At 41.1% G+C, this 25,243-nt stretch overlaps 2 protein-coding genes across 2 annotated transcripts in view; one reads left to right on the top strand and one right to left on the bottom strand.

Annotated features, from left to right (window-relative positions):
- Positions 1–540: 540 nt before the first annotated feature.
- T265_04987 (hypothetical protein) lies at positions 541–2,852 on the bottom strand (the record flags this gene model as incomplete). Its single annotated transcript, XM_009169877.1, has 2 exons — positions 541–688; positions 2,698–2,852. The coding sequence occupies 2 exons, from the start codon at positions 2,850–2,852 to the stop codon at positions 541–543; spliced, it is 303 nt and encodes a 100-aa protein (XP_009168141.1).
- Positions 2,853–22,727: 19,875 nt separating this feature from the next.
- Positions 22,728–25,243, top strand: part of T265_13654 (hypothetical protein) — a gene marked incomplete at both ends in the record, with an annotated part of 29,888 nt that continues 27,372 nt past the window's right edge. Inside the window, one exon of the mRNA XM_009169911.1 lies at positions 22,728–23,180. Coding sequence (XP_009168175.1) covers positions 22,728–23,180 — 453 coding nt within the window. The remainder of the gene's footprint in view (positions 23,181–25,243) is intronic.

Below are 25,243 nucleotides of genomic sequence, written 5' to 3'. Positions count from 1 at the left end.
ACCTGTTTGTTCGATTTGGTTCTTGAAAACATATGCAGTCATGGCTTAGACGCTGGCAATTTCAAGCGTTGTTATTTTATTCAAAATGTGTGGAGTGGTCCCAATTTGAGTGAAATGTTTGCCTACTTCCGTGCCTCCAGAAACAATCTATGATGTTAACTCAGATGAGATCTATGCGGGCAGAGAAACGAACAGTAAAGTTACTGTTGTCTCTTGATTAGTCCGTGTACCATTTAAAAACGGTCAACTGACCCGCTCCCCCGAGGTTAACTATACATCATCACCACCGAAACTCCACTTCACTTGTGCTTTCATTGCTTTTGCATTGTCACCTTCATCAATTTTGCCGGTTTTGTCAGAATACTCATCGAAAACACTTTTGCGCAAACCAAATCTTACATTTCGTTTGTTTTTCTCTATTTACTCTTGGTAAGCTCATTTAATTTCACCTTACCTGAGTACAACGATCAACGTCTTTGCACGTTTCGAACAGTTTTCCTCCCTTGTTGATCTGCATGCATGAAACTACTTCATAGTTCATTAGTGTTCGTCGAAGCCCGATCCACTCCCAACCGTATCTTCGTGATTAGCGTCCAGTTTGAAATTTTCTGAGATAGGTCTGATGGTTGTTTCCGTTTCAGATGTCTGGTTCCTGATGCGCGCCTTCTGTTCGGCGACAGCCAGACAGCTGTCGAAACAGACGGAGATAATGGATTCCGTTAGCCTGGGGGCTAACTAACATTTGCGATTCCCGAGAGAGTTGTCCTCTGCCGGCAGCAGACAACTTAAATCAGAAGTCAGCAGACTCGTTTCCACTATCGCAAACATTGAAGTGGATATTTGAGTGTTGGCTTCGTCGTGCAGCAACCCTTTGCTGAATGCAGTTCACAGCTACTAATGAATGCGTATTATGCAAATGTCTGATCCAGTTACCGTGCCCATGAGACCAAATTTTAAAATTTAAACGGGGAAAACCGACAACTCACACTACTACGTAAGAATGAACAGTATGTGTTCGTCATTTTATTTTACTCGGTGAGGAACACAAGGAATAGCCTGCTTTACCGAAAGCAAAAGAGGAGATAACGTCAGGCATGCAAATCTGGCTATATTTGCTCCATGAGGTTCACTTACTAACACTTGCTATCAAGGGAATCTTTGGGATTTCGTTCAGGCCATTATGGTTGATAAGGTTATAACTTATGACTGGTTGGTTTCTAAAACCGTTATTTACTTTGTACGGCATTTTTTCAACTATCCGCTCGCGTTCCAGCTCTGATTTAAATCGCGCATTAAAGTTTTCCACACGACTTCTCCAACTGGATGGCTTCTTCACAGATTCGGAACATAGAAGAGTTTCACAAACTTTGTTTCACCCTTTAGATTTGATTCTGTCCTTTCACTTTTGATGGCCGTCACTTCAGAATGTTGGCGGTGACCAAGGAACCTAGCTAGCTGGAGAGATTTTGCAGTTACTGCGTCGCAATCAGTGCGTTGTTACTGGAGAACGTCAGTGCTTTTGGCTATTCTCGTGCACGCAAATTATGTCAAACCATGCTTCGGTCGAAGCACCAGCGCAAATATATCAGCAACTTATTAACATTCATAGGGAAAATACAGTCAACATCACGACAGGTACTGGTGAAACTGTACAGAACCTTGCCGACCGATGGATGGCTATATCGTCTAAGTTAATTTTATATCTAACGCACAGACTATTCCTTGCGGCAACAACAAGAACGAGATCACTGCAAGCAGACATCATAACCATGGAAAAGCTAGGTAGGAAAGTGCCTGTCCTAGATAGATCATGACCACAGATGAGGACAAAAATGTCCCACAGTATTCGATAAAAATTAACCGCTTTCGCTAGGGAATTCCTTTAACCATTCACACGAGAAAAAGCTCCCACACAAATTTACTCGCCCATGTGCTGTTTACGCTTACTGTTTTCACAAAAAGAAAAACCCTGCAACCGAATAAACAGAAATCTATACGGTTTGTTGACGAGATCAACCCAGAAAATCCATCTTGGATGGGTAATTGTTTAGACGAAATTCCTATTAGCTTGAATATTTGGCAGTACTCAAGTTTGAACTGGGTATGTAATAACCGGCTAGCCCCTTGCTATAAATTAGAGTATTTTCCCTAAAGAAGTTCATCTTTTCCTTTTTTATCTAGCCGGTAAATAGATACAAACATTCAAAAAGCCCTCTCAACTCTGGATCATTTCTTTTCAACTACTCAAAGTTTATCCTTTATTATTATTGATAAGGCACACCAAAGCTGTGCCGTTTTCAGTAATTCTACAATGAGTTGAGAAAATATTTGTTTACGTTATTCTCTCTCAACAGACAGGTTCTCGTTCCCAAGGCATGTTTTACTGCTATAAAAAGCTCTATTTTCCCGGTAGCACTTGCTAAATTTTGAAGAATAATCAGAGGTAACCAACGGCCCTCAAATTGGCGCTTTTCTCCTACAATTTTTGTCCATATTTCCGTATTCGGAAATTTTCGGGTCGGTCCAAAGAAAACATCGGAAATTCTTGGTTTAATTTTGAAAACTTACCAACCAGAAGTGGCGAATTTATCTTTAACCACAAACTCCATACAGATGCAGAATGTCTTACACAAGCATCCCCAAGTAAGATCACTGTCTATAAACGTACCATTTTTCAAGCTCATATTATAGTCTCACACCGGTTGCGTGCTTATATGGTCCTCCGAATGCAAGTTTTGATCACAAGAGAGAAGAAAAATCACTTTGTACTCCCTGCTGTGACTGTCAGTCATGACAAAATGCATGTTTGCTCCGGTGCTCTTGTGTTGAAGTGCCTCTCCAAAAACGTGCATCCATAACGTCTACCTACTAAACATATGTGTTCCACATTCCGTACGGTTTCAAAATGCCAAGCAGTGTGTACGGGATAGGGACCATGTGCTTCTGTCCCTCTTTAGAATTTATGGTAGAAAGGTTTGCTTTTTATGTTGGCTGGATTCCAACGGTAGGACTGTTAAATTTTTAAGAAATTTACGTACTTCATGTTCAGAATTACAAAAATTATTCATTTTTAGTCTCATGCAATTAAAAAAGCAGTAAGCTGTCGAATTCGAACCAGTTTATTTGGAATGCAGTGATTTGTATTTAGAAATGTGAAACTAGCTAAGGCAGATCGCAATCTACAGAATGGCAGAAAGTCGTTCTGGTTGTTGGAAAAATTTTGCTAGTTTGCACACACACCTATATCAGTTTATCTTTCCATCCACGCCTGAATAGCATTTCTCTTCAAGCATGTTTCGAATAGTGAAGGTGATCCATAATTTGTTCGCCCACCAGAGCACAACACAACTAAAAAACCACACACGATTTCCTCAAAACAGCGTTCCCCATCAATAGGAAGTGATTGAATTGTAACAACCAGGTGACCTGTTTCACAGAAAATCAAAAATAATGTTTTGAAAAATAATAACACAAATAATCAGTCGAATATGCTATAAAAAAGAGGATAACGTGCACTTGGTGTTACTGACACGTCGAACGAGGTGTCAATACCGTTTTTGGTCATTGTACATTAAAACCTTACTTATTGCGCCACCTGTTTGCGTTTTCGAGGCGTCATTAACTTCATTTTTGAATCACAGACTTTTCCTAACTTCATAGACTGAAAATGTCAGTATACTCCATGAATTATCAATCTGAAGGAAATCAGAACTAAGGGTTGACCACTCATTTGCAAACTGATTTGGTGCAGCACATTCAGTTGCTTTAGAACATCACCAACGAGAGATTCAGCTGGGTTCCGGATGAGTCTCCCGAAAAAAAAAATTAGTTTGCAAATGAGTGTGTATTCGCTAATTTCGTGCAATTTAGTTTCTAGTAAAACGTAGGGTTGACGAAAATCCGGGGACTGCGCCTACCTGATGAGCCCCAAAAAGGGCGAAACCGGTCGTGGGCTGTCGACGGCTTTTCAGCAACCTTATGAGCGGTACATTAAAAAGATATGAAGGTCAACCAGTTCAATACCACGAAACGGTACAGAAATGGGCTTCTGATAACTCAAGAGGGGTGAAGTATTGCACCTTATTTCACAATTACCTTAGCTTCCTACCTACTAATGGCAGTGGGTTAAATTAACCAGTCGACACTAGTTTTTTACCCATATCTTATGCCAAACTCTTGACTCACTTAAATCGTTTTTCACCCATAACAATCTCATGCGTTGTTTGAATATTTAGGAGTCTGACGGGTCATTATTTCTATACAGAGATTTGTAGTTGACTCTACGTGCGACTGAGTACTCAATACAAAAGACTTACTTTCACCAGCATGTCAGACATCCTACCACTCCACGCGGCGCACACAATAGACCCTTCCCGACATTTAACCGTGTCCCGCTCAAGTTTGAGCTCTTGTACTTCGATTCAAAGTCTACTCAGCTACGGAAATAGCCGAGACGGAATGACAAGTATGCTAGGATGCTGCTACGCATATCCCGAAAACAATACACGGATTATTGTCCTTAACTGTCTGGAGTAAATGGCAGGACAGGAAAAAGAAAGCGCAGAGTTTTGAGAAAATCAGATAGTATGTTGCTGGCTTCTGGCTTGCTTTATGAAGGCATGATAATGGTTAAAACATACTGCTTATTTCACCAGACTGGAACCTCATGAAGTAAGCTGATATCGCAATCACACCGATGGAAAAACGCCGATAAATGAAAAGTGAGTTCCTGATCGATCGGAAATGCAGATGAAAAAGCGGAAGTCACAATTTTGTCCACCAGTTTTTTCCATGTGAGCCTCGTGCCTGAGGCTGAAAATGTCCTTTAAACCTCAGTTGAAAGGACAGTACCATTGGCATGGTAACCACTTTTCATGTCCTTTGTTTAAAAACAAGTTAGCAAACGTTTGTTTTATCAGCTATTGACGACAGTCCATTTAATTCCATCCAGTTAGAAGAGTCTTGCATGCAAAGTCTTGACGTTTTGTCACGCAATCTAGTTTCGTAACCTAGGAGTACGGGTGTTTGAATTAATGAAGGGGCATTCGCTGGTGACAGATACACTACTACATGACCGCATTTCACTCATTAAGTTCTCGCCTTACAGTGTCAACGTGACAACCTTTTTGCATGCTTTGCATGCATTCGGAAAAAATGATGGTTCTCGATATACATGATCCTGAAGTTTTGTAGGGACATTATTGGAAAAAATGATGGTTCTCGAACAAACTATTCATAGGTGTGCAAGAGAGCGTTCGCTTTGATGTGACCCTATTTGATTCTTTACATTAAACTTTATTTTAAACGCTTTATGATTTGTATAAGGGTTTACCTATTTCACCAACAACCACTTCCTTAATTTGTTCCAGGTTTCCTAGTATGGCCCCATTTTCATTACTCTCAGATTATCCATGGAGAACGAAGACATCTGGGTTGAGATTAGGTACATTGCGCTCACTACCAACTTCAGACTCTATCGGTCCGACTACAAAGAGAAATTTGAGAGAAATTTGAGTATCCACAACGAGTCGGAAGTGATTTTTCTTATGTGGAGGCAAACCGATCCAATTGGACATCATATATCCTCAAGAAATAATTGGAGGCATGCCACTTAAGACAAATAGCTAGAAGCGTCAGTATCTACTTACCAGTAATAGGAGGGAATTTTCCATTGCATGTCTAAAAATCCAGATCACTCAATCAGAGGTGTCCCGTAGGAACTGTGCAGGCCCATCTGACCATAGTATAGCATGTCACTATTTTTTATTCTTAGCTTAAGTCACAGTGATTCAAGAGTCGTTGCGAATAACGGGTTCCATACTTACTTTATCGTGCTGCAGGCTATAGTGGGGCCACACGTGTGGCTGTTCTATGAATTTATTTGATCAAAAAGTTGGGGCTAACAGCTTTTTAAAATACTGCATAAATAAAACAATAGTATGCTAATTTACATTCACCAATGATAAGCCTCTCGTTGTTAGACCTTTTGGTCACACCACTAAAGACCTCAGACAACATGACACAGGTGTCTCCGACTGATAACTGTGGTCCACATTTACTTTGATAATTCCAAATGTAAGTGACATTCAACCACATTCGGTATGACAAACATCAACCATATCAAATTTCTACATCGACTACTCAGTGAGATGTGTCCACATATCCATAATAAGTAACCAGGTAAACAACGTAAGAAAACCCGCCTCTCAAAACAGAAAATGTATGTAAGTAAACTGCAATTTTGTGGGTGATTCCAGTGCCCCGAAAAACCCAAACTTGTACCGCGGAATTCAACTCACAAGCAAGCAAATGGTGAAATCTCCTGTGTAGAGTGGATAATTTTCTTTCTAAAAGAAAGTCGACGGGACTTGACAGTTTAACTAACGCTTGTCAGACTTTAGAAACCTGTCAACACTCACTTCGAGGAAGACTGGGGTCGGAATTGTTGGCCACAGCCGGTGTTGTGTGAAAAATTTCGTATGAATTTGACAATTGATGAATGCATCAACGCATGTTGTAAACTCGCGTAAACCCCTTATTTCTGTGATTTTAAAAAGTAGTTCTTTTTCACCTAAGAAGTAAAACAGAATTCTTCTACGAATACCACAGCTATCTGGGTTGAATGTTTGTCCTAAGATATAGGCAACTAGTCCTCAAAAAACATGAACTAGACGGCGAAAAACCAGGTCACCAAAACACCGAACGTGCTACATAAATTTGAATCCAAAATGACGTCTGTTAACTTCGCTCCTTTTTAAGGGGATGAAAACATAGCTGGTGACAATTTTACCGCATGTGGTACATGTAAAATAGCATCGAAAACAATCAATAAATTCCACAGAATGACCCTGACTGCACTGACGAAAAGCTGAAACCACACAGATGTACTTGCTTGAAAAAGGTATTTTGCACTTTGGACAGGGTAATTTCATGCAATTAAGAATGAAATACAACTGAAACCTTAAACCGAAGCAAATCCATTTGTAAATTAGACTATAGTGCGCAGCGAAACTTGTTTGGCACAGCAAGAAGCGGGAAACTCACCTGGGTTGGTATGCTTATTCGAAGAGTCTTAGTTTCACCGCAGTAGTAACTTTCGGGACAACTAATGGTTCAGCCAAGCAGTAGCTTTTAATCATTGGATCGTCTGTTTATCAATGCTGAACGAGAAATTTCCACATACAGAGGGCTGCAAGTGGCAGCATACTTGATCCATAAGTTGTGTGCTGAGTCCCAAATCCTGTAGTCCATGCGTTTCTATGTATTGTAGATGCCAAAACGGAATATAATGTCAACTACTTCGGGCACCCAAGCTATTGACTCCACCATGGCAGCGAATGTAAATTGGACTGGCACTACTCACAGTAGATGTTCTCAATGAAGCGCGAAAATTTAAGTGAAAATCTTTTTCAGTAGCAAGTTGAAGACAGAGCCCCAAAATGGAATCACTAAAACATACAACGGCAAATCTAGCTCACAAATAATATTTATTCTCATGAAGAGGGCTAAAATGTTTTAAGAGATTTCAGCTATCATAAAATGAATTCGTCAGGTTGTTTAACTGTGAATTCGTACGAAGCGTTCCGACATTACATTCAAGCCAACTCCCCATGACCATGTAGAATTCGATATGCAACGTTTCTGTAATATAGAGCTGGTAACTAAAATTACTGTGTTGACTGAATGAACTTTTAAGTGTATCTGAAATTTTTACATAGTCGATATGTTTATATGAGAAAGACTAGTCAGCCGTGGGCCCGAGTTATTCATTTGTGTGAGTTTAGCAAACAGACAGCTGAGAATGCTCGGTTGTCTGGGAAGCTGGTGGTAACGGAAGGAAGTATTCTTACCGAACTCCGATCGGTAAACTGAATCCGCATTGATAACAGCGATAAAGTGAATCATCCGATAAAAATACCAAAGACGGAAAGTACTTTCGAATCACCTGCAACTCTGAGAACGCTAGGAAACGCAAATCCATCTTATTTTGTTCACTCTTTGTAAATTGGTGGATTGCAACATAAATACAGGCAAACAACTCAATTTCGATGAGCTCAATCGATTTTCTCAAAAAATCTCGATTGACGGTGATTCAAGTTAATTGACTTAACCACTTGTTTCCCATGATTTATTGATCTCTCCATCTGTGACATCCCATTTTCGAATACTACAGGAAATCAGTCAACTCTCCGACCGGTGCTTTGTAATTCGGAACAATTTTCTAAGCATCAAATTTTGCTTGTACGTGGCCTTTTGAACGGAATACCTGTGTTGCGACCAGCAATTCAAGTGGTCGCACATCGGGGCTTGGGCTCGGACGGACAGGCTTTCCACGAAATCACTTTATCAGGTGAGCAGTATTTGTTGGTGTACAAATATCTATTGGACAAATCAAACCTATTATAGCTGTTTCATATGGAGTAGATGGGTTATTCCCCGCGTCAGATTTTCTAGAGTCAGCTTTTCTGCATGACTCTTACACCTCTTAATATAAAGATATAGTTGCGAATAAGTTTTGAGTAATAAATAGCTATGTAGTTAATTCACAAGCACTCTGAATCAATAAGTCCAAACTATTTAGACACAGGTTGTTAGCAGTGTCATAAGCGGCGCAATATTTCTGAACCAGCCGGCAAGTTACTAAGCGGTGTCGAGAGCCTGGTCTTCTATCAAACGTTGGCATACAAGAGGTGTTTTTGTTATCAAAATAGTTTGCTGACACAAAGTTACCCAACAACAGTTCGTTTTGTGACTCGCTTAACTGACAACCACAGATTGCGTTAGTATCCGGGCCTAATATTTCGTGGATTACAGTGACCTCTACCAGTTTGACTGCAGCCTCCATCATTTGAAACAGTTGACAGAGCACACTTAATTCTACTTGTTATATTGGTAGTTTTCAATCATCCTTACCTGTCCATCAGTTCATTCTGCCCAAACTGGATGCAGAATACAGAAACAGATCTCGACTAAGCCATTTACAGTCCCCAGTTCTTCAGCCATCTTTGGCAAGCTGTCTTGAGAAAATCTGGAATTTCAATCAAATTTGTTCGCAAGAAATGATTGCTATCGATTGAGGTAATCGATGCTGAGGTATGATGAGCAGTCGATCAGTAGGACAACTGAGCGCTTATAGTTTCTCTTTTAAAACGAATGCTTCCTCAGCTCAGGAGAATAAGTTGTAAGCTTGGTTAATTTTTAGGGCAGGCGCACAACCAATCGGGTTGATCTTCAACAAACAGATTTTAACAATGTTAGATGCTAGTCCGTAGTTTTCGTTCTTTGAGGGAAGGAATTATCACCAATTTATATCGACTTTTGGCCTTGCTCTTCCTGTCAGAATCCATTCGGCTAAATTGTCCCTTTGAGTGTTTTCACAAATTTACTTGATGATGATGATGACGTTGATGACTGTTAGGGGTTTAACTGTGTAAGCGCATTTTTCTCAGTGATTGGGGAGAGTAAGTAGATTCTAGTTGGCTTACACTTTGTCTTCCTAAATCTAGAGCAGTGGTCCCTAACAGGAGCCACTTTAAGCAAAGCAATGTCACCCATATAAGGTCTATGGAGGACACAGGCACGCAGCGCTCTAGTAATGAAAATTGAAGCCCAGGGTGGCATTAATGACACATTATTCAACTGGTGCTTCTCTGTCACATCTCAACCGTAGACGCAATTTGAGCAACTGCGGCTGCTACATGCAAGTGGCTGCTTTGTTGGCTAGATCAAAAAACTCAAAGTGATGGTCGCTGTTAGCGTTGGTGCGCAAAACCTTGTGACACACCTATGCATAATTGGAATAGCTAACGGACGAAAACTCTGGGAACCACTGGTCGCCTGTGAACTTGGAGCAGTTAGGTAGTCTATCCAAAAAGCGCTTATCTAAAAAGTGGTGTAATTTATTTGACCTAGATTTGGGTCCAGCCCCAAGTGTTGATGCCCTTGCATCATCGTGTTCATCTTCACAGTATATAACACTCATGTAATTTTCAGCCACTCCAGACAATCGAGGGGCATACAGTCGGGCTATTAACTCTATGCACTGTCCGTTTCTGTGATCTGCCTTGCTCCTCTTTTCACCCTATTCCATCTCTATTTACTTATCCCTTTTGGTTGGTATCTTTCACTGAAAACACATGCCCTAGTAATAGAATCTCATTGTGAAAATTTCTCATGTGAAGGGCTTTCAAATAAAGCCAAAGAATTCAATCACTTTGTTAATTTTTGCATTGCAAGGTGTGTAAGAAGGCAAGTCAGTCGAACCTTCTGAAATTATTTTCAAAAACATAGCGTCACCTACAGAAATCGTCGCAAAATTGTGTAGAACGTCAACTTAATGCTCCTCTATATGATTGTTTACCCCGATAACGGAAGCAGAGAAGCGCCTGGCACGAGAGCTTTTGTTGGAATGCATAAACATCCAGCCCGAAGTCTGATGGCGCTGTTCTTGGCTGAGTTCTCCATTCCATGCTGGAGTGAGCTTAGCATAAAACTTATATCTGAAAAGTGAACTGAGAATCCTTTCGGTAGCTAAATGGGTTGATCTTGCGGTTAGGGTTTAGCAGTAAATGACCGGTTATTTGCTCAATAGTTAATCAATAGTTAATTAGTTAATGTAGAATGGACGTCTGAAGCAGTAAACATGTAGGCGAATTCCGATACATAAAGTTGTCCTGTGCGTAAAAAGTGCAGCTCTTCTGAGGGTTGCCGCCGTTACAACTTAACTCCTCAGTTTAGCAAAAAGTTAGATGTTTTCCTTTCAATTCATAGCTTACGGAACTCATTCTGCCACGATAATGGCTTTGGTGTTGTCCCTTCATGCGTTCCGGGTGTGGCATGATTTAATCAGTGAGATTGCTTTTATCGTTATCTGCCGTACTCCGCCAGGGAGGTTGGAGCCGGTCTAACACAATAAAAAGACAAAGGATTTTCTCGGTTTGTCGTAGTGAGTGATTTGATGGAGGATTCTTCATCGCAACATTTTAAAGGAAAATATTTATGGATTTAGAAAGGATTCTTACCAGGATTGCTGGTATCCATGGTCATCAGAGTGTGATTTCGTCCTGAAAATAATGCCTGTCTATGCTCCCTAGCTGAAGACCACACCTCAATTAATTGGTCTCATTACCGTCATGGTCAAATGCGCTAGTGTTCAGCTAATAAACGGAGAAAGAAGGATTCAACTTTCCATGGAGATTTCCAAGATAAGTATTATTGATTATTCCCAGTTGGCAGTCCTGAACAGAAGGCTGAATCACTGACCAAAGCTGTACAACATAGAAGCAAGGAAGAAGTCAACCTCTGGCCATTATTAAGGCATCTTGAGCATGGCAACAGTTGTCCAATACTTGATATTACCGAACTAATCAATGACAAAAGTTTATCAAACCGAAGAGTCTCTTTCGTGGTTGCGCGAGGCCATGTATTAGAGTGTTATGCTTGCCAAATGTACAAGTGTCCAGTGTCGCTTCGCTTTTCGGAACAGATGTGTTCCAGTGATGGCAGAAAGTTTCAGTTTGAAAATTGAAACTCGAAATCTGTTCGCGTACGACGTCGGAGATCGAACGAAAAACAGGAGTCATGAACGACGTTAACTATCGACGGCTTCAGTAGTGCGCACAAACATAACTGCAGTTTCAGGTTGCGTTGGCGACAAATCTACTGTGGGTCTGGACAATATACCAGGTTTTGTAATTTGAATAGGTCAGATGAAATCCAGGCATCATTTGACTTCGAAGCGAGACAGCATCAAAACTGTTACCTAGATCTATTTATGAGTTCCTGGTGATTGTAGTGTTTAGTGTAGAAGTGACATTGCTAGTTAATCAATATGGGCTCCTATTAAACTAGAATGCAAAAAAACTGTACTTTCAAGCCAAATCAACTGGATGACTTTCACTATATGTTCTGAACGTCGGCAGCGTCGTATGTTTATCCGATTTTGCTGGATTCCCATCGAAAGCAAAAGTTATTCATCCCTTCACTCCAACTAAACTCTTCCAGTAGCGTATGCCAAAGTTGTCTGTAAATACGGTCTCGTTGTTTCATTCGGTACTTCCAAACAGCATTTATCATTTATGGCTGAGCGCTGTCTGACATTGACAAACGACGATACTCGACAAAACAACTTTATGACTAGCCAGGGGAGATGTTACCCGAACAACTCTGCTACAGGGTACCAGTCGTGGCGACAAAATCCGTGTCAGCGAGAAGGGCGCGTGGTCACTTGTCACAACCCGAATGCGACCAGCACCATCGGCTGTAAGATAAATGCCCTGAGAATAGAATTCTTCCGTTGATTCACAATGTTCATAAAATAGCAAAAAAACATTGACTCTAATCTCAAGACAACCATTCCTACTTTACTAATCTACGGGTTAGCCTAATCTATTCACTTTCTAAAGTTACTTAGAATCTCCATAAAGGTTCTTGCAGTGTTCAACAAGGATGTAACCGGCACATGTTGCTCTCAGGCATAGTTTGAGTTGTCTGAATCTCCTTTAAACTTCAGAAATAGTCTGCCTGTGTTAACCTCATCCAGAACATTGAACACTGTCCATTTTTTGGCATCTTTCCGGCCTAAAACTCTCGTCTAATACTTGGATCTCCGCCTACACTCAATCAAACAGCAGGTTATAGCAAACTTAAATTATATATGCAGCCCACTGCCCAAAATTCTTGGCCTGATACCTTGAACACAAACAAGCTCTGGTCTTGACTTCACTTCTGCACCAAAACAACCGAAAATAATGCTGTAATTCATTGAAGATTGGCACCGTTAGAAATGATTTGTAAAAATCAAACAGCACTTCTCTGAAAAGCCGAATTTGTCGGGTTGAAGTAATACGCATTTATTTAGGGTAGTTCATTTAATAACGACTACGTAACGGCGATTTGTCAACATTAACTTCGGCCAAACCTTCCTTTCGGGATAAAAATAAACGTGGAAGATCTAAACCACGAACTCGATTTAGATGCTTTTTTAATTTTTCTTACAGATTCAGTAATTAGCTTGATGGTTATTTATCAGTTGATTAACTCTATTTATCTCGTGTAATTAGGTTTCTCGTGTTTATTATAGGCGCACACGCTCCACACTTCATCAGATACACTTCTTCAATACGTACACACGGGTGTCACGACCTTTTTCTACAGAATGCGTACTGTGACATAGCTTGAAAAAACGTGTGTACACAGTAGTTGGTTCTTGCTCTGCGGTGGCCGGGATGGTGGGCAAGTGACATCTTAGCATCGAGTACAAAAGTGGCTAACCGAGATAGCTGAGAAAAGTATTTTAAAGTCTTACAGTCTTATTAGGGCACAAACTCAACCTGCGAAGCAGCTCATTTTTAGGTCTAAACAAGCGCCAAGCAGCCGCACACCCGGGTCTTGATTTTTCGGTGCTGCAGAAGGCCAATCAACAAGAAGCCGTACCGAAAAGGCATGCTACTGGTACTATAAATAATTCAGACAAACCGAAATTCATTCAGCTTATCCACTGACCGCAAGAATTTTTCTAAATTTCTGTAGCATACTGGATTGTGTTCTGACATTATGTTAATTAAAATTTCAAAGGTTTGTTTCTATATTCTGGCAAGTAAGCAAGAGCCATGAGCGCGCGATTTCGAAAGCTAAAGGCGGAAAAAAATTCAAAGATCTAGATCCCCCGTGCAAAGAGGCCTTCCGGTTGAAATGATCCAGCTTTGATGAATATTCCATCATGAGCCCAAGGAAATTGACCTTACAAGTGCTGGTGAAAAACAAAGAGGTCAGTTTCATCCACAGAGTTTCGTAGCTACAATACTCCAAAGAAATGGTCAGCTAGCTACCCGGTTGAATTGAATGGAAGTACACTTAGAAGCTGCTCAGAAAAATTGACGTCTTTACTACCTATGTAGCCCACGCACCCGATTCATCAACTGTGGCCAGTTGGTTTAGAGCGTGGGTGTACTATGGAAAGTTAAGAAAATTTACAACACTTATGGAACTTCATAGTGGAAACCATTAGTTTTAGGTGTGTGGAGAATGTTATAATATGTAACTAAGTACTATAATAATTCGTTTGAGAAAGTCCACTTTCTAGAAGCTAGGTACGAGGTCCAGTTTCTGAAAACAGCAAGAATTTCTAGGTCCAAGAAGAGACGAATTGGAAATTTCCCCTGGCAACAACGGTTATCACATTCTTCATTTCATTACCTTGTAGTGCATGTCCCGAGGCTACCTTTTCTGCGCGAAAACATTGTTCTGTGGGATCTATTTGAGTACAGTAGTCACACAACTGTTTTATAGATGAGTGCTCAGCAATCACTTACACTCCACTCGCACTATTTTTCATGAGTAATTTTAAAAACCCACAGCCTAGAACTTGAATGAGAACACAGTACTGCTGTCCTGGAATTTCGGAACATTCTTGGGCTGACAGACAATGAGTCGATGTGGACATCCTACACTGTAAACAGAAACAGAAAAAAGCAAAAGTGGGAAACCCTAGACCCGCAATCTTAAATCCCGCTGAATCCACGAAACCACCTTCAGCTCACAACAGTCGGCCTAACAGAACGCTAGATTCGTCGGCTCCGATTGTTATTTATGCAGTTGACATGCTCGATCATCGAGTTAGCCATCAATTCTGTAACTGCTCACTAGAACTGACTGATGAATATATGCCGATGCTGATGACAACCAGATTGTATGTTCTCTCATCTAACAAAATGAGGCTCTCGACTGGACTGGACTTTCATCCAAAAAGAAGCTGTGAATTCATTTTGACGATTGCATCATCGACCTGGGAACTCGCACCACCTAAAAACCGGTGTTGCAATTAGGAACGGAAGAATAGCAAACGACCCTTCTGTAGCAACTTGGTCGACTGACAGTTTCAGCAATTTATTCCTAATCATCAGGGCTTAAACTACTGAACCAGTACACTGGGTGGGAAAGAACACTCAGCTCACAATTTTATCAAGTGTGGAGGTAGACCTCAACTAAACTAGACTGTCAATGTTTTGTTTCTCAGACAAAAAACTTGACCTATCCTGATGTGTTGCTCACTGCATGCATACGTTACCATGGCAACAGCCATGGCTGTCCAAAACTTTACAGAGAATGTTGTGCGGAATTCAAAAGACGGCCCAGTGCTGGCGAACAAGTGTTTCTCTGGTATACTCAGAAGTGGCATGTCCCTCCAAATCCAGTCTATATGCCCAAATGGTGATTCACCCTACCGATAATTAAACTTGTGAAGAAGAAAACCGAACGGCTGGTATACTGGTAGCTTGGATGCATTAATTGGTAATTGACTCGCCGAACTTGACAGTTGATTTGCAAACGTTTCGTCAACATTTAAGGAGACATCTTCAGTGCTATATTGGATGGGATCAACGGACTTCAGTAGTAGGGCAACCACAAAGCATTGCTACACTTTTGACCGTATGTTTTGACTTATTCCAATTTTTGGACAACAAGCGGCAAGCTCTACTCCGAAGAAACCTCACAGTCCTACACGAGTGACCAGCGGGTCACCAGATATTGGACGGGGAAGCGGTTCTCTTTTATGTGAAAGACACCACTGTGGCAATGCAACGCGCTTGAATGGTTTGAAGATTTTTACCGTTTCCCACGTAAACAGTTACAACCGTCAAGTGCATAGATCTCAGGGAAAGCAGTGCATGTTGATCAAGAGCATCCATACCTGAATTGTATTGCTGTCGGGAATTCCCATAACCCACAAAACTCCGAACCGATACCGCAAGCGAAACTCAGCGATGCAAAGCTGACAAAGCTGAGCTAACTGGTCATTGTGTGCGAAATCACTGATTAAGAATATCAGTCTACCCTTCCGTGCACCAAACTCGGATTACCTCAACCTTCCTCAGATTATCTTTGTGATTTTGGAACATTTCGTCATGTAATAAACTCGTAAATGTGTGCTTTATTCGGGCCATTAGTGACTGTGGAAGAAATGTTTACAACCAGTCTATCGTGTCTTCCTAAATCGCCTCACTTGTTGTTATACCATCGTACGCAGCTCTGAGGCGGTTTCAAAATGCCAGGATTCTCTGTTGGTTAGACCAGTGGTGCAGTCATATGTATGCAATCAATATGAGTGTTACCACCCAATCCAAGATCAACTTTCTTACCTAGCAGTTTCTGAGGTAGTTTAAACCCGTGTTGTTCATGTGCGAATGACCTCATCTATCCCTCATGTATTAGCTTCAGGTTTTATTCTGTAAATTCATAACACCATATATTATATATATATATGCATATATACGTAAACATTGGATATTGGATATATTCTATAGTCTAAAGTTATACCACTAATCGAACTTCACCACTTTCAAGACTCTTTGTAATTCAACCCACCTCGAAAGATTGACTGAACTCAAAATAACTTCAATTTTTTTGTGCAAATGTGTTCCTCATTCTTTGAACATACCCATAGAAACACTCGTCCGCTAGGACCACCACCAGTTTGGTGGTCAGACCCACGCATAGGAAGTAAAAACAGACGTTCTGGTTATCCGTCGACACAGAACCAAACTATCCTCATCCGGTGTATGAAGCAGATTGGCCTTTTGTGTGAGATACTGTATTCATCTAACCACGTTGAATAACAAGATATCAAGAGTTAAATCGCATATTACTAAAGTCCTGACTCGAATACAACGGACGGAACACAGCGAACATAGACCACTCGGAATTCTCCAAGATACCTAGCCCTATCCTATATCAGTTTTACTGGAAACTACGGTACTTGAAGCACCTGTACATCTAATGCATCTGTATAGGTTAACCTCTCTTAAGTAAGGCTTTCAACAAAACTATCCAAATTGTGCAGGATTCTTTTTGGAAGCCAGCTCGTTTTTCCCAAATACAGTGGGATATTTAGGGTCGCTTAAGACACTTCAGCAGTCTTCTGGTAAACTTTTTCATAACGCGTAAGTCTGAAGCGCTCAAAATTTAATGAAGGAGCGTCTACTCCACTTCGCCAGAATTGTCAAACTCAAGTAATCCTGTTGTGAACTTACAGAAGTTTGAATTCGCAAAACTAATTCAATGTGATGAGTCGCATGATATCAATTGATACCGCAAGGGTGAAATTCCGGTAAAGCTGATAAAACTGTATTTTAAACGTTTCTTTTTCCAAACGATGCTATGCTGCTACGCATAAGAACCGACACTTTCTGGATCTGTTTTCGTCACACTCCGTGAATGAAAGCGCTGACTACTGTTCAATACCAATTGCTCTGCTAAAGCAACTTCAGTAGATTGGCAAAGCTACTGTTGTTATCACAAGTCTGGTAGTCGAATTCTTGTAAACGCTCATGGTCTCAACTTACTCTTCTAAGAAACTCTATGGGCAAGTTGCATGCGTTATTCACAAACTACTTCGCTAATGATTCCAACTGTCTAGCTTTTATGAGACCTATTTATCTCATAATTTATCCACCTCGATGTTAGCTAGTGGCTAAAATAGTGAAAATACGTAGGGATCGGTTTTACTGAAACAACCTTCCAAAGTTATCGACTACAGATCAGTCGTAAAATCCCCAGACTCCATAGATAGAAAATCTCGAGTGTGTAGGTTGCCATGGCGAGGTATATTCTGACGCTCCACCCCACAATTCGCAACAAGCACGCAAAGGGTCTGAAAGAACGAACGTTTTGTAGGCACGAGGAAGTGTTATCAATACTTAGTATCACCCAGATTTGATCACAAGTTTGGTAAGTACTTGTCGACACTGAAATTCGTTTTACGACGTACTTCCCCTACATCCCCATTCTCAGGTCACGTGACTGGCACTCCAGCCTATCTGAACGCTCGAATTTTCCGCCAAACGGACAAAAACTGTCTGGTGTACCATGATTATTTGGTGCTAGCATCGAATGCGACCAAATCGCGTTTGAAATCTCAGGCACAATTTGAACAGTTCAAAGTTGTCTACCGAATTCAAACAACACCTACGGATGAAGTGGAACAAGAAACATGGCTTGAACCATCTTTCCGTCTGATATTAGAAGACTGCCATCACAGTCGATTGCTTCTGATTGAGCATACAAGCTTCACCTCTCAACACAAACCCATCGTTCCCAAATTCCCCACCATGTCTCACGAGGAATATCTCTTAGATGAGCCTCGGCGAGCGCTATACATGCCCCTGTTTATTGCCTCTTCATGTGTCGGCATTCTTTATTTTCTGTTATTTGTCATCCACACTGTACTACGTTCGTTTTCGGCAACCAATCGAAAGTTTCTGCTAGATGTGCGCAGCGCGGAACATTATAATCATCCCACCGCAATAACTCGTCAGATAATTCTGACCCAGCAGTCTCTGGACTTCGGGAGACGAGGTTGCATCTACCTGGGGCAAACCCTTGGTGATACTCGTATCTTCCGTGAGGAGCAGTCGCTGTACTATAATCCAGTTATTCAACCGGCTTACACACGACGTTATTACACCTTAAGAACTTCCCGACCGACTATTTATACAACAGCTGGACGATCGATGAACAAACATCGCCGCGTTATTCTGTTTGCTTATTTAGCTTTTAGGGTTTTTTACACTTTTCTATTCACTTTTAGCGTTGCAGTCTCTTTGATATTCAGCTTACAACCGACCCCAAAATCCCCTTCAACACCGTTTGAAGTTCGAAAGCCACCTGTAGTAGCATTTTCCGATAATGCTGTTTCTCAGCGAGACAGTATCCCAATCTCCCAAGAAAAACCTACTACACGCACAATGCAGCGTGTGCGTCTCTCAAAGCGTCGGCTGGTTGGTCCAATTTTGCAACTGAAGGCAGAAGCTAGATTGTTAGAATCGTACGCTGAACAAGAACTCCGCCGACAGCTAGACTATGTCAGTCGCATGAAAGATGCTTGTCAACATGCAGTTGGAGTAGAAATCACAGACGCGGCTCGGGAAATGAAGCAACTCGTGAGTGAACGATTGTCCATCATGCGCGATACGAAGCCGACACATCAGAAATATGACGAACCGGGAAAACGTCAAATAGATGTTCTGTCAATCAGTGCTCTATTAACAAAACTGACGTTTTCGGAACAGCGCCTAAAACTGGATCGATACCGGGAGCGAATGGAGCAACAAATGGACTTCCGGAACACTGAAATTTACCGAAAATTCCATGAGTTTCTTGAACGTGTACATCAGTCAGGATGGTTGCGTTACGCACAACGAATGGTTAACACTTCGGATCAAGTGGACTATGAGACAGCCAGAATATTTAACCGGCATTCTCAAACTCCCGTGGTAAATTTATCTTTCGATCAAACTCGATGGATCAGTAGCCTACAAAGCCACTATACGAGCGCACAACGAAGTTCCGGTTTGGATGAGAAGCAGGTCAAACTGATGACTTTCATGGGGTTTCATCAGGCCGAATCGGTCCACTTGATCCCGATGCAACTGTTAAATGAGTAAGTCAAACAAGTTGCTTGATCTTCCACACAATATTTTAAGCCCTCCTGCAACCGTATTTTTTCATGAGTATTTGAGAGTTTGATAACTGAATTGGTAGACTGTTGTAGGAATGCTTGAAAAGAAAAGGCAGTGCCACATTTCCCCCTTTAAAAATACTAACCGAATTTGCAAGTGGGGAAAATTATTTGGACGTTTGGATACGGTATTTAATGTTCACCAACCGACCAGAGGAACCGCTCCCAGTATTTATCGATCGGTAAGCACGTGTTTCCAGTGGGTTATGGTAAAACGAGTGGCATGAGTGTAGCGTTAATCCTAGCTAGACAGTTAGGTCAATACATTTAGAATGTTGCCTCTTTTCCGTAATTTATCAGTATTACAGGTGGCCTTCCGGGGAAATGTCACCACTCAACGAGTCACTACAAGTAACGTCACGCGTTCAAATCTGCCCAGACGTTTGTGATATGCACGGTGCCAATGGGTTCCAGCCGGGACATGACAGCTTTACAGTGTTGTTAGGCAGTTTCGCAGGAGTGTCCTTTATTTGAAAGATGACACTCCGATGAAGAGCTTCAAATCTCCCTAGCCGTTGTCTTGATTTATGAATTTGGGTTGGCTCGGTATTCCGTTTGCGGATGGCTTGTTCAGCCCATTACGTCAAAAACAACTTTGAACAACTTTGATGCCCTGCAACACCCTCGCGGTCATAAAGTTTATTCGATATTCACATTCTTTTAGTGTCTTCAATGCAGCTTCCACCAATGTAAGGCCCACAGTCATACAAAACATTCAAGATATTGATTCCTTGTTGACGGGTAGTGTTGGAAGGCTTATCAGAATGCACGAACAGAATCGCTTGAACAGCATCCAACTGTTGCCTTCCAGCAGCTTCTGGATGTCCCTCTCATGAAGTTTGAAATTCGGAACATAGTATATCTCACGAGTTGTATCCACATTCAGGTTTAGAAAGGATACATAGATGAACCTGGTTCATTGGGTGTGAGCTATCAATTGTCCTACGGGTCTAGAAAACATAGATTGGAAACAGAATTTACTTCAATAGGGATGTTCACACATGCATTTGAGTTCCAAGCTCAAAGAAATTCAGGGGCATATATGTGACTTGATAATGGAACACTGAATTAAATCACGAAGTCTCACGAAATTTGCGAACATTACGGCTGTATTGCCTTATCCGACTTCATCACAGCTGTTTCGAACTTGAGATTTTCGAACGACAACTTTTGATGCAATTTTGTGGTTTTGCGGGATAGGTATTTTTGTGCATATCCAAAGGCCGTGCCGGGATTTGAACCCCGGACACCTGACATGCGAGGCGAGCGTGCAACCACTACTCCACCCACGCACGCTGGACGCATCTGAATTATCGCGCCTGAACAGGCGAATGTGGTCAGGAAAAATCCTGAAGGAAGAAGCTGAAGAATATAGCACTCGGTCACGTATCAGCAGTGTGACTGACTTGTACGGAATACAGTCGACACACGATCTTCTGTCTTCCACCCTATCAAATTATTATTAATGGAACTAAGGTCATGGCGTCCTGTGGAGTTGTTACGAATGTATCACACCTTTGCTTGGTGATCTCGATTGATCCATCACTCTTGTCTTGGGTTTCCAGTCGACACATATATAGGACGTCAATTACGTCTTGACAGTTCTACTGACCACCTCTTGTCTGCCGCCCTGTTATCCTTATGAGTTTGTGCGAATCCTTGATTAACGCCCTGAAACCGAGGATAATGGGCGCTGGGTCCCACCTTTTTACACAAATTTTCATATCGCTTCATGATTACGTCCCATTTATGCTGCTGAGGGTACATTAGGAGAATTGAATTTTGGGTTGACGTTACTTCCGACCCATTCTTCGCCAGAACAAATGTCTGGGAAACCGGTGCCATAATCTTCGTCGTCACCATTAACATTCTTGTGGGTAATGATGCATTAGTAGTTGATATTGGTGCCAGAATGCTGTAGAACCATGAAGGATGGTTTTATCCAAGAGTATGAAGGAGCCAGTTGTTGAAGTTATTTCAACAACCGGTGTTCCCCTGACAAAATTAGGTGAGTGTAAAATGACTGAGATTATTATATATTAGTGTCGATTTACTAAAAAAAGTCAGTTGTGTGATTACTCATTATCGTTCGCGAACCACGTAAAAGATAAGCCAGGTTGATTTCCTGGTAAAAAAATGCAGTCTTTGAATGGATCCTGAGCACCAGTGGACTAGCTAGTATATCATAGCTTACTGCGTACGGACCATTTGCGAAGGCTTCTACTGGTTTCGGAGAGAGGATAGCCGATCAAAAATGCAGGAATGAATCCTGAGCACCAGTGGACTAGCTAGCATATCATAGCTTACTGCGTACGGACCATTTGCGAAGGCTTCTACTGGACTGGTAGAGAGGATAGCCGATTTTCTCTTGCACCGCCACGTCAAATCCTGCTCATCGCAGGCTTATCACCAACGGGGATTTGGTGTAGATGCTCGTGGTCAACCATCTTAATCTGATATACTTTGACGGCTAATGAAGCGACCGACTGTGGATACGTTTAGGCAAACTTGTATCTGCTTCCTTACAAGGTGAAAAGTAATGAAACATGTGAAATACTTGAAGCCTTCAAATCGATGGAGCTACGTTCCACTACATCACGTTTAACCGTGATCACACTCGTATCCGGGTTATGTCCTGTCGATTTTAGTGATTTTTGTGATGTTAAAGATAACGCAAGATATTATTCGTGGGTTTATGAACCCCGCGTTGTCATTAAGCGTCTCAGGACAGCCTAATAGCCAATGCTTGAGAGCTCACGCAACCCAACTGACTGTCTTTTTGTCCTCACTCCTGACAACCTCCTGGAAGCTGCTGTAGATAAAAGGACCCAAAAGGAAGTCTTCTCAATAAACAGCCTCTCGATGGACCACACACAAAAATGGAAACGCACATCCGGAAGTTGGTGGGTAGTTTTAGTATCAATGAAATTCATGTGTGTTTTGTTAGAAAACCACTAAACCACCGAGCAAGAGCTCATTCTTGTGAATGATAATGAGTCAGCAGCAAAAGAATTGTTTGATCAAGCAAGGGCTCAGGCTGATTGCAGTGAGCAGCTTAACACCTGTTCATTCAAAGGATATTCATTCTGTAACAAAGGTTTGCCGGTGAAAACATCATCACATGTTGGCAGCTAAACAACTTTAGCAAACTGCGATTTTGACGGCAGTTGCGGACAAAATTCCTCGCAATTCTGTTGATCATTTTGACCAGAACACGCTTGAAAATCGGACATTTCAGTTTAAAAAGCATGACGCGAAACTCATTGCATTCTCTCTCACTGAAATTCGTCTCCTTCTCTTGGCCATAGATTGTCTAATTATTGCCTACAGATTCTACCACACTTACCTGATTCTGCGTCAGATTTGGTTTGGACAAAAAATGTTCATCGATGCCTCGGGTGTCGTTAGTTTTCCATCAACCTCATTCGTTGTGCCCAAAAATGTACATCCATTCCACGAATTTAGAACACCGAATTTAGAATTCCGATCAAACAGAATGTCACTCGGTGAAAATGAAGCGGATAAGAAACGCAGGAAGTTCGCTTTAAGAAATTGTACACCAATCTCGGATAGGAAGGAAGTTCTTTCGACCGCTGCGCTTCTGGACGAGTTTTCAGTCGGAGAAAATCGATACGAATGTCTGCACGAACATACGGAAAATGAAGTAAGCTTTGCTTTATTTAGCTTCATTATAAGGTGAACTGTAACGTTAAGTTTTTCCCTGCTATGCTCTACCTTAGTGGTTTTCTAAGTCATATAGTATCCTCATAAAAGACTGGAAAAACATGTAGTGGACGCTGTTAACCTCAAACACGATATAGAATTTACAAGCACCTTGTTGTGAACTGAAGGATGCAAGAACAACTGTCTGTGACCAAAGTAGATGAACAAAATTAGCAGGTATATCCCTTACATACACAAATATAAAGGATGCTCCAACTATTTGACCTCAAATCGTATTGACTTCTACTAATGCTTATTACAATACTGTCGAAATTGGCGGACAAACAAGATAAAAACAGGGTCACGTAGAAATGGGACAATTTTTTTTAAAACTAGTCGATTCATGTGATTGTTTAAGAATAACTGGAGATTATCCAGAGGGTCAAAGATTAACAAATGCTGTGCAAGCAAGTATTGATATTTGTTTCTCGAAATACACCTTTCTTGGTTTCTTCACCAGCCACATGTTGTGGTCTTTTTTAAAACACGGAAATGAGACAAACATCTGTCGTTGCCTTTGGTGTCGCAAACAGATACAAGACATCTGATCAGTCCAGATCTGCACATGCAACCCGGGGATACATCTGTTTATCGTAAATAAAGCTCACTCAACAAGTACAGTAAGGAGCTAATCACTGAAACATGAGTTTTCGTGATTAGACGAGATGGATTATGGCGGACATCGTAGATGCGATATTGCTTCTTGTTCGTCAACGTAATCCTTAGAGTTTTCTTGCTGTTTTACACTCTAATCATCTTTACAGTCCACCATAATTACGTTCTAAGAAGCCAGTTCATACATTTGTTTATTTTAAAGTTGGAATGGAGTCGAAAATTTCTCAAATAAATGGAAAGAACATGCTTAGAAGTTCCGAGCCAAACTCGGTTCGGCTCTCGTCAAACCAAATATGTACCTTGTGGTGTATGATATGGAACGCTCAAATTCAAACCACAATGTAGTGAAACTAGCTATTATGATTCAACTTTTCGGTTGGCTTACGTAGGTTTTTTTCAAGGATTTATTCAATCAATTGAATATGAGTCAACTGCAGCGTCATTTGGGCACGGTATCGTGTCTTCTGATTGGTATGTCCCTGAGATTAGTTGTTAGTTAACCAAATGATTGTAAAAATCCTTGAAAAATGTTGCCTATCAACCTATCAATAAAAGATTGTATTACGCTTTGATCAGATCTTTCATTAGCTTGATCAGACTGCCCTCTTCACAACAAAATTCACGATCGTGTCTTTCTCTCTGTAGGAGAAGAGGTCTCACTTTTCGGTTCATCAAATTGCATACTCTCAGTTTACATATTGGCTATGTTGTTCAATCTCCGCCTTTAGAAAGGCATACCATATGGACGGAGACAAAACTGTTTTTGCATAGAGGGTAACAAGAGCAAAATCGGGTTGCAAATGAGGAAAACACTCCGCAAAAGCTGACACTTGCGTATTAGTGAGGCATTGTGAATAAGGATAGATCCATTATTGTAACCTGTTTTACAGAGGTCAGTGTCAAGTTTGCTTATCACGGTGTTGATTTTGCTTTGATCTAATACAAATCTGTGTTTACAATGAGGTTTAGGAATATGTCTCACTAGTTTACGTGGTATCTGATACCGCATCAAGTAGATGGGATAAGCGTTCCATAGTTACGGTAAAAAAACGACTGAAGTGATAATTTTCAGTTTACAGACAGATTTTTTGTGTTTTCGAAAGCTTCCGACATCAGTGAGCCCAGCTTCAAAATGCATCAACCCAAAGATCTCCTCATCGTCTACTTTTTCATGGTAACGAAGTAATGGTTGAGCCTCGTTTTGTACGATACTGAGCAGCAAACTCAAACATCAAAAACATTCGTTCTATAAAACACAGAAGGTTGCAACAAACGGTCAGTCAAGAAAAAGGAGTTTTTGAGCTAAATGGTGTTCAAAATCCTGTCAAAACTGACCATAAACATCACGATTAGCCCGTTTTTTCTATTAGGTCTGGTTGTCAACTCGGC

Source organism: Opisthorchis viverrini (genome assembly GCF_000715545.1).
Source record: "Opisthorchis viverrini unplaced genomic scaffold opera_v5_88, whole genome shotgun sequence".
Taxonomy (NCBI): Eukaryota; Metazoa; Platyhelminthes; class Trematoda; order Opisthorchiida; family Opisthorchiidae; genus Opisthorchis; species Opisthorchis viverrini.
Note: the sequence above shows the minus strand (reverse complement) of the source record. Positions and strands in the feature narration are given on the sequence as shown.